The 10,146-nt window shown below is 32.4% G+C and overlaps 1 protein-coding gene across 3 annotated transcripts; it reads left to right on the top strand.

Annotated features, from left to right (window-relative positions):
• The first annotated feature begins 2,112 nt into the window (after positions 1-2,112).
• Positions 2,113-8,496, top strand: LOC114169275 (P-loop NTPase domain-containing protein LPA1 homolog 1-like). 3 transcript variants are annotated; one of them, XM_028054348.1, is made up of 9 exons: positions 2,113-2,297; positions 2,423-2,562; positions 3,973-4,307; positions 5,024-5,105; positions 5,268-5,693; positions 5,784-6,521; positions 6,667-6,777; positions 7,011-7,378; positions 8,320-8,496. In XM_028054348.1, exons 2-9 carry the CDS (start codon positions 2,428-2,430, stop codon positions 8,378-8,380), a joined length of 2,256 nt encoding a protein of 751 aa, XP_027910149.1. In that variant the 5' UTR covers positions 2,113-2,297; positions 2,423-2,427; the 3' UTR covers positions 8,381-8,496. The 3 variants fall into 3 exon arrangements, with proteins under 3 accessions (XP_027910149.1, XP_027910148.1, XP_027910150.1); XM_028054347.1 differs by having other exon boundaries at positions 2,119-2,325; XM_028054349.1 differs by lacking the exon at positions 8,320-8,496 and adding an exon at positions 7,810-8,012 and having other exon boundaries at positions 2,119-2,325.
• Positions 8,497-10,146: the final 1,650 nt, after the last annotated feature.

Here is a 10,146-nt window from a genome sequence, read left to right as displayed (position 1 = left end):
TTTTTCCATTCTAATCTTCTCGAAAAACTACATACGTATTAGTTCAGGATAATAAAATAAAGGGATAAATATGTTTTTGGTCCCTCAAGTTTAAGTGAATTTTGGAATTAGTCCTTTATCAAAACTTTATACTAATTTAATCTTTCATCTTTCAAAATACGTGAATTTAGTTCTTTTAACCAAATTTTATTAAATTTATCTGACATTTCAAATGTATTTCATGATAATATTTAAGTTAACATTGAAGCAAAAATGTGTCAAACAATGTAAATAATTTAAATACTATCATGAAATGTACTTGAAACGTTAGATAAACTTAACAAAATTTGGTTAAAAAAACTAAATTCATGCATTTTGAAATTTTGAAAGATGAAGGACTAAATTGGTCAAAAGTTTTGATGAGGGACTAATTCCAAATTTTGCTGAAACTTGAAGGACCGAAAATATATTTAACAAAATAAATAATATTTAGTCTGGTTTTTATCAAGTTTAACTAAATTCAAGAAAGAATATAGAAAAATGGTTTTCAGTGTCTTTTATTATTCTAATTTACTTATATATTTCAAATAAGGTATATGTCAAGATACTAATTATATTTTAATTCAGAAAGCATATCATTTAAAAAACAAATTAATAATTAAATTATAAATCAAATTATTTTAACTTTAGATGATTATAAAAGTAAAATGTAAAAAAGAAGAAGCTTATGCTATGAATGATTTTTTTTTCAAATATAGGCTTCTTTTATTTTAAGAAAAGTAATTGGGAATAATTTTGGAGTCTACAACTTGAGTTTCATTATTGTATTATTTTTAAGCAAACCCCAATTGAAAATAAAACCATTAAATTGGTTGAAGTTGCGTTTTGTTTAGAAGTTTTATTTAGAAGTCACCTAACCAGAGAGAAAAAAGGTTCCTTCTTCTTTTGACAAACGCAGACATATAAGAACCGTTCTTTATTTATTTCTTATATTTACTTAGTCAACTTCTTCTGGTTCTTATAAAGTAACATGCTTCAAACATAGATGATACTAATATTGAAAAATAACAATAAGAAAATAAAAGAACGTTCAAGAAAACAGGATTAGATTTTACTGAGTATGAAATCTTACAACAAACTCAACAAACTCTACGTTGACATTCAATAAAAGAAATAGTATACTGTTGATATAATCTTTAAAATATTCATTGTAAATTTTTTTTATCGAAGGATTAAATATATTTTTAATTTAATACAAAATTTATTTTGAATGCATATAGATACATTCTGAATTTTTTTTAACTAAATGTTTTCCATTTAAAAAAACCTTTAACTCTTCATTAACAACAAGTACCTCTTGATATCACTTCTTGATAAATTAAAATTACTTACGAGAATATATTGGGTGTTTTAAACACATATTCCATAGTACCCACACAAAAAATATTAAATTCTCGTTGAATAAAAGAAAACTCATGTTTAATTAAACTATGTACTTTTTTATTTATTAGCATAAGTTCTGCAAATGATGGGATGAAAATAGTTCAGCTGAATATTGATGATTTATTCCAGACAGATTCCATCCACAATGGTTTGATATGGAAATGTATTTCTTTAATTAATAATTCATCAGTTGGAAATACTACAAGAAAAAAAAATCTTTTATTAGAGCCATTCCAGTATTTAATTTTAAACAATCTAAAATTACATATAAGAACAAAATTTGTATGGCAGATAATGTGTAACTATGGTAATAATAACCACAAAAGGAAAAGTACATATTAATTTTGATAGACCTTACTTAAGAAGCGAGGTAGGAACAAAAGTTAAAGTATATATTATTATATTATTTTAATATGCATAAAATATATGTGAGTTTTTTAGTAGTTAGAAAAGAGGTGATTGATATAATTAACGTGGGATAGGACTATTGATGTAATTGAACATGGAATAGGTGATACTGAAGGAGGCAAAGGGGACCAATGAGTTTCTTGAGAGAGATTCCAGAAAAAAAATAAAAAATAAAAATAAAAATAATAATAATAATAATAACGCGGCAAAAGAAATTCGCGGAAGAAAGAAGGGCAAATCCGTCATTGAGAAAACCTGGATCTGCTATTTAAATTGAAATTGGACAGAGAAAGAGAGTGGTATCGTGAGAATAAGGGAGGCGAGAGTGAATTGGACATGCCAGAATGCTGAACCGTTCAATCCATTCATCGTCAAACAATGGCGGAGGAAAATCCATGCCCTAGGCTTCCTTTTCAATAACCTTGTATTGTTTCATCGACATTGTCGTTGTTGTTGTCGCCTCCACGGTTTTTCTCTTTTGCGTTGCTCTTAAAGGTCCTTTCGTGTGGGCCCGATCGCATAAATGTCGGGCACATTTGTTTTTGGTTGTCGTTTGTTGTGCTTTTGTTTTGAATGGATGAACAATCTGCAGGTGCGATGGGTGAGGTGGGGAAGATACTGTACATAGTGGTGGTGGATGACGCGCAAAAGGAAGAGTCCTTTCGCTACACGCGCCCGGTTCTTCAGAGCACGCTCCAGCTTATGGGATGCAAGGCCCGTCACGCCTTCAAGGTAAACCACTGACTTTTTTTTTTTTGAAATTCTTCTTTTATCAATTGTAATTCCTAGATATGTTGCTTTATGTGTCATGATTATGAATACGTCTGATGTTTCGACAAGATAGTAATTTTCAAGGTTTTAGGTTTGTGATCTGTGTCAGGTTCTGGATTTGAGGGGTTCTTGTGGGAGCTTTGAGGTTTTTTTTGTTTTTTATTTTTTATTTTTGTGGTTGGGGGAGGGGTCGTTGTTACCTTGTTGACCGAGGTGGTTTGACCTGTTTGTTCTTTAGCTTTGCCCGTAGTCTACGTCGTGAATAACGTCTTGGGGGGTTTTGTCTTCTTTTCCGTTCGTTTGACTGCGTTTCATTTGGTTCTTGGCTTTCTTGATTCAACTGCGTATGGAGATTGGAGACTGAAAAGGGTTATCACGCGTGTAAAATTCAGCCTAATTTTTAATATATTCCTTTTTTTTGTAATTGTGTTTTGGTAATAGATGATGCATTCTAGGTGACCTATTATTGTGCTCAGAATGAAATCCCATGATTGGGAGAGAAGATTCTATCAAAGATAACCAATCAGGTTTCTCTCAAAATTAGTTCAAATTAAATGAGAGAGAAAATCCTATTAGTATTAAACATAACTCAGATTTTTCTCAGAGATCGATTATCGATAAAACTTTTGATACTTCGTATTAAATGCTTAATTATAAAAAAAATAAAAATTGAATTTATGAAGTAGATTACCAGTCATTTTTGTTTTTCACTCCTTTTTTCATTTGAATGAAATGGGATTTGAATCTTATTCCCCTTTCTAAGTTCAACTTGGAAAGAAGAGATATATCACCAATCATTAGTTGGTCCTTATTTGATAAAAAAAATATGTTTTACTTTTCCAACTTGAGCAGGAAAAGTTCCAAACTAATGGACCTTGGCGGGTTATCTTTATTAGTTATAAAGGAACATTTCCAATTGGAAAATCCTTGTTTCTTTTTGGAAAGGTCAACCTAGTATGAACTGTGGATACAAACATTTGGCCACTTCTCAAAATTACACGGAACAGCATTGGTATTAATATTAGATTAGCTATTGCTTGCATCTTAGTAAAATAGAAATGCTATTGTCTGTCTACTAAACATTGATGTACCATGCGGGTATTAGAAGAAGTATTCAAAAACCAAAGTTTAAAATAGTTGTATGAGGCAAACTGCTAGAGGTATTTGTTTATGTTTGAAGATTATTTGACACCCATATGGTAGACATGAATATTTGATATACAATGTTTATTTTGTTTTGCTATTTGTTTGTGGCATCTTTTAACGGACTTGTATTAGCCAATTCTTATATGTCTTGGGCAGAAACTGCATATATCATCTGAATTTTTCTACAAACTATTCTGACCATGTTTTTCATTTTCCTCTTATCAGATCAGCCAAAGAGTTTTTGAACTCACAAGGAAAGCAAATTCTACTGATATTTTGCAGCCAGAGATAGAGGCTTTATCAGGTTTTGATGCTTTCAAGGGTAATTCTTCGAAGAAAGAGGGTCAGGGTGCTGATGCTGGCCTGGGTATAGCAGACATACGCAACCAATTGCTTTCTGGGAAAGATTATAAATTTAAAAGTGTACCTTTTGAGTTGTACAAAAGGCGCACATCTGCATTCATCCGACGAGAAAATTTTCTAGATATTGTCTGTGATGCCTTGTCAGAGTACAAGTATGTGGGTCCTAACCAGAGAGCAGACTTGGTCTTAGCCTGCAGGTATTGCATCGTTTTACTCGTTAATTCAAGGGGAAAAGTAATTTGAATCAGCCGTAGCATATGCGCTCCTGTAGTAATCTGTTAAGTGATATGATTTGCCATGGTTTATAATTTATTGATCAAGATTTTTTGGTAATTGTTACCGTGTTCTTACTTTGCATGATGTATTTATTGAGATTGGATTACATTCATTTTATCAGGCATTTTTCTTTGGGCATTATACTACTGCATAGATTTTGAAAATGTCTATGGATATCTACCATGAAATGTTGATTTACTGATTTCAAGAACTTTCATCCCATGTCTTGTGAATTGTGTTAGGGGTTTCCTAATCATTTATCACTGTCTTTCCTGCAAAATATGTTACCACTTGCATACCGATTTGGTTCCAGTGACTTGGTTAAAATAACATCTATTCGTTTCCTAGTATTTGTTTTAGTAAATATTTTCTTCTTGCACTATTGGTCTTATTTCCATCTTGAAAACCAGGATCTTTGGACTGGAAGTTCAATTGCCCCCTAATAGTTGTTTCGGAAGAGTTTTTGATTCCCTATTCTAAGTGAATTGTCGATCTTTAAGAAGAAGAAAAGCACACAGAATGACAGCATTTTGATATGTGATATTTGTATCGCATATGATTTTACCCAAATGCTATACATGTCACGAGTTCGGTTTTCAAAATGTGGTTCGACTTTAATTGTTTTCTTTGGTTTCAGGATCCGTGAGCGCAAAGAGTCTGTGACAGTGCTACTGTGTGGCACAAGTGGCTGCGGCAAATCAACGTTGTCTGCATTGCTGGTATTTTGACAGAGAAACAGTTGTTTGTTCTTCAAAATGCAAAAGAGATAATCTAGGTTTTGCTTATATATTATTATTGTAGGATATGCAAGTCGGTAAGTTAAAACTGAGTAATATTTATTCCTTACAGTTCATTAACTATTACTTTTATCTTCACTTCAGGGAGGTAGGTTGGGAATCACAACAGTGGTATCAACTGATTCTATTAGGCACATGATGAGAAGTTTTGCTAATGAGAAAGAAAACCCCTTGCTATGGGCTTCTACATACCATGCTGGGGAGTGTTTGGACCCTGTCGCTGTTGCAGCAGCAAAGGCCAGAAGGAAAGCAAAAAAGCTGGCTGGTGTGTCACGTTCACTTCACAAGGATGAAGCAACTGAGGGTAACAATTCTAGCAAATCTGATAATAGGATGTCAGAGACTAACTCTGCTCCTAAGGAACTGCTAAGTCCCAAACAAATGGCTATTGAAGGATTCAAGGCACAGAGTGAGATGGTGATTGACAGTCTTGATAGGCTTATCACGGCATGGGAAGAACGAAAAGAGTCTGTGGTTGTCGAGGGTGTTCACTTGAGCCTCAACTTTGTTGTATGTTGGATTTCCATTGTTTTGTCCTTATTTCTTTTCTTATTGATGTCAATTTATGTTCTTGTTCTAAATTCTTAAATTGTCGTGCAGATGGGGCTGATGAAGAAACATCCTTCGATCATACCGTTCATGGTACACATTACAAACGAGGACAAGCACTTGGAAAGATTTGCTGTACGTGCGAAGTATATGACACTGGACCCAGCTAAAAACAAGTATGTGAAGTATATTAGAAACATCAGAACAATCCAGGATTATCTCTGCAAGCGTGCTGAAAAGCATTTCGTTCCCAAAATAAATAACACAAATGTTGACAAGAGCGTAGCAGCCATCCATGCGACTGTATTCAGTTGTCTTAGAAAGCGTGAGATGGGAGAACAGCTATATGATCCTGTTAGAAACACTGTGTCTGTTGTTTATGAGGAATATAGAAATCAATGTTCAGCAAATGCTTTGACCGCCAAAGGAATGCTTCAGTTGATCCAGAGACAAGGTTCTTCAAGGAATCTGATGGCTCTTGTTAACACTGATGGGTCTGTAGCAAGGGCTTGGCCTGTTAATTTAGTTGACAGTAATGGGAGGCCTGTGTGGTGCCATGGACCAGAGAATGGAATTTGCCATCCAATGTATGGTCCCTTAAGAATTGGGAAGGCAGAACCAGTAAATCTTCAGTTTGGTCTTTATGGAATCAGTGCTTGGCCCAGTGATGGTGGAACTAGTCGTGCTGGAAGTGTAGACGAGTCTAGAGCCGATGGAACTGATACTGGTAGTAGATATGTATCCTCTTGCTGTAGCTCACCAAGGATGTCAGATGTAGCTTCAAAAGAGGTAAACTCGAACATTTTTTTTTTTTGTAAATTAATCTTTGTTCAATATCAGAATAAAGGGTTTGTTATTGTGTTGTCAATGGTGAAAAAATTGGATAAGACCAAAATCATTCTATCAGTTGTTCACCATCTTTGTGTTGTTTTAGCTCAAAGAGGACTTCTCAGTGCATGGTAGTGATGAGGAGATTGACGATCAACCTGAGGTGGGAAGTGATGAAGATTTCAGTGATGACGCCGACAAACATGGCCATGAAGAGGTATAGTATAGCCTTGTGCTTTTATCTATCTCTATGCGATGGAATTTAATCTATAGAAAAATTTCAAATCTTCTTGGTTTCATTTAGCAGTAGCAATATTCGTCAATGTTGTTTTTTCATGAATCGACTTATAAGGTTGTCTTTCACCTGCATACCTTAATTTAGTTATCACAGGTATCGATCTCCTACATAAACAATATCTGGGTGTATTTTAATGTTTTTCTACTATTCAGGTAGGATCAGTTGACGAGGAATCAACAAAATCTGACGAGGAGTACGATGATCTTGCAATGCAAGACGTGGTGGAAAATGGGTATTGGTCGGACGATGATGATGAGTTTAGGAGTAAGGTTGGTCTTGTTGGCGGGGAGTTAGGAAGCAAAGTGCATGGGGGAAACAGGTATCGCCGAAACCTGGATCTTTTCCATAGAAGTAGAAGTGAACCAGTGGCAGTTCCTGAGCCACAATGCTCTTATTCTTCTTTGCTCGTTGAAAAGAATGAGAGGAAAGCCAAACTAAGAACACGTTCCCTTAGTATTCCTGCATTAGGAAAACACAGACCAGCAATGAATGATCCTATCCTTTCTGGTGCTCCTCAGAGGTAGCATCACATTCCCTCTTCAACGCAACAACTAATCACTTTTGATCTTTTTGGTGCATTTTCTTAACTGTCTTACGATGATGTCTCTTGTAAATAGTAGAGCGTCCAAAACCCTACTCATCTTCCAGTTATTTCGTTGCTTCGTATGTGGATGAACTCATGTTTTCAAATTGTTCTTGAACATTTTTCTGAGGATGTATATAGAGTATGGAATTCGTGAAGTCAACCTTCTCTGTCGCTGCCCTTATTATGATTTGCTTTAAAATATATTTTTTAAGAATTTTAGTATAAAAGCCTCATAATTTATAATTAGATAATGTCGTACATGTATTTGGTTAAATTCGTGTTTTTCTATCAATCATGGTTTACAAGTATTTTTATGTAATCATGGTTATTAAAATTGTCTTAAATTTTCTTCAATAACTGATCAGGTTATGACTTTCTTTTTCTCTAGAAGACGGCCCAAAGGCCGGAAAAAAGCATTTCAAACTGTCATTAGATTAGTCAACCACGGCTAAAATAAGATTCTTGTACAGGTTTTAAATTTTTTATTCTGAAATAATTCTAAATCCATGTATATTTCTGTATTATCCAAGTATTTGTTTCAGATATAAATAATATATTCTTTATTCAATTTGACTTCTTCTAGATCAATGTGACGAATAAGAGTAAGTGGCTCGTCAAAGTCTTGTACTTTAACATAACGCCATTTCTGACCTTCTAATGAAAAAAAAAAAACCCCAAATAGTGTTTATTGTGAATTTATCAATTTGATTGAATAAATAAGATTAACGTAATTAAGAGAGTAACAAATGACAAATGATTTTAATATAGTACTTTAGTGGTAGATGAAAACATGTAATTTTTTCCCATATGATGTTAGGTTATGTTTTTCTCTTCTCTTTCTCTTGTCCTATTTCCTTGTTTTTCCCTATGGTTAGGTTGTTATCTTCTTGTGCTGGGCTTGGAGCTATTGAACTAGGACTTAGGGTTCATGTGTAATTGTTGAAGGAGAACCTGAGAAAGTAGAGAAAGAGACGATAGGGACAACATAGACAATACATGAGAAGAGAACAAACATCATAAAAGAGGCAACTTTGGCATGTGTTCCTCCACAATTCAAGTACATTCTTAAACAATGTGTTATATGTCTATTTTAAGCCGTCAAATTATCGTTGTCTAAACAACATTAATACTAATCTAACATAAAGGACTACATTAAAATAAATAAGAATCGCCTTGAGTAAAAGATAAATATAGAAAAAAATTGAATCATTTTAGAAACAAAACATGGTATTAAGCTTATTTATTATTAAGTAAAAGAAACTTCATCAATTTTTTTTCTATTGAGGAATATAGATTGGAGACTGTTATTTTTTTTCTTAGAAAAGAAGTAAACATTCCTTCATGTAAGTTGTTATTAATATAAAAAATAGACAAGAATACAAGGTAAAGGAGATTATCAATAAAAGAAATTGTGGTAAAGGAAATTGATTATCAACAAAAGAAATTATCTAGTAGTGGAAGACTCGAATAATACATTTTGTCACATGTTGTAGATTGCAACCATCAAAATAGTATCAATATTAAGCAAGTTATATTTCCATTAGGTTTAATAATTATTAATAAAAGTCTGTACATAAAATCATTTAGATATATATTTTGTGTGAAAAAGACATTCTGCAAAAATAAATACTTTAATAATTGTTATGGTTATGACTAATAACAAAAACATGTGTATATCCTTACCATTTTTATTCGTCTTTGCTTTTCAATTGTCTTGTTCATCTTATAATGTCCTTAATTCCTTAGAATCTTTTCCTTCCTATATATTTTCAGTGATTTGTTTCTCAAAGTTTAGGCTTAGGATTCTTATTCATTTAATTCATGGATCATTTTACTATTTTTAAATTGTTTTACTTTCATTTTTTTCTTGCAACAAATTATCTTTTTTTGTATTTATGACTATAAAATTATTTTATGAACAATTTATCATTTCCCACTAGTGTAAAAGTGTCTATAACAATATTTTTTATGCTGAGCATAAGAAAAATGATGTTCTATTTTGCAACAATTAGATGAAAATTTTCATTGAAGAAGTCATGGGGCACTTTTTTGTAAATAAAGCCAATTTTTCAACAATAGTTCCTTACTTATGTGATCTTTTAACTTTTTGCCAAACCATTTTTCCCTCATAATTTTGCCTTTGTTTCTACCTTTTTCTTTTATTTCCACTTTGCATTTGTCCCACTCTTTTGTAATAGACTAAGTTTTTGTACTTATTGTAACATTCCTTTTAAGTTACATTACTACTAAACATTTACAAAAGATCTCAATAGTTACAACTTCTATAAGTATATACACTATCTTTCTTTAAAAAAAAATTAAATAAAGTTTTCCTTTTAACATGGAATCAAATAAAAATAAATACATATGCAAATTATTCAAAGAAAGGAAAATAATCCTACAAAAATATAATTTTCTTTTCTTTATTCTTACCTATAACTACTAAGTTTGTCTTCTTACAACATTCTCTGATTCAGTGTAAAATATAAAAATCACAACCATCACAATAGATAAGCAACACAAGGAAGCTAGAAATATTTGAAAACTTCATACAATGATGCATATGGCAACTATATACATTAATTTAGCATCTCATTCATATATACTCTAATAGATATCATTCAAACTCATTCATCGCACATATATTAGAAAGACAAATGATTTTTTAACAACTAAATTTTGACAACTCTTTCTTGCATTAT

This window comes from Vigna unguiculata, chromosome 11 (genome assembly GCF_004118075.2).
Source record: "Vigna unguiculata cultivar IT97K-499-35 chromosome 11, ASM411807v1, whole genome shotgun sequence".
NCBI classification, from domain to species: domain Eukaryota; kingdom Viridiplantae; phylum Streptophyta; class Magnoliopsida; order Fabales; family Fabaceae; genus Vigna; species Vigna unguiculata.
This window is presented reverse-complemented; position numbering and strand designations above follow the sequence as displayed.

What these genes read in the sequence shown, in the direction of transcription:
- LOC114169275 (XM_028054348.1), top strand. Translation starts at nt 2,428, where the DNA reads ATGGGTGAGGTGGGGAAGATACTGTACATAGTGGTGGTGGATGACGCG. An exon ending in CAACGTTGTCTGCATTGCTG is followed by an intron (nt 5,106 to 5,267) that starts GTATTTTGACAG and finishes TCTTCACTTCAG; the next exon opens with GGAGGTAGGTTGGGAATCAC. An exon ending in CTTTCTGGTGCTCCTCAGAG is followed by an intron (nt 7,379 to 8,319) that starts GTAGCATCACAT and finishes CCCTATGGTTAG; the next exon opens with GTTGTTATCTTCTTGTGCTG.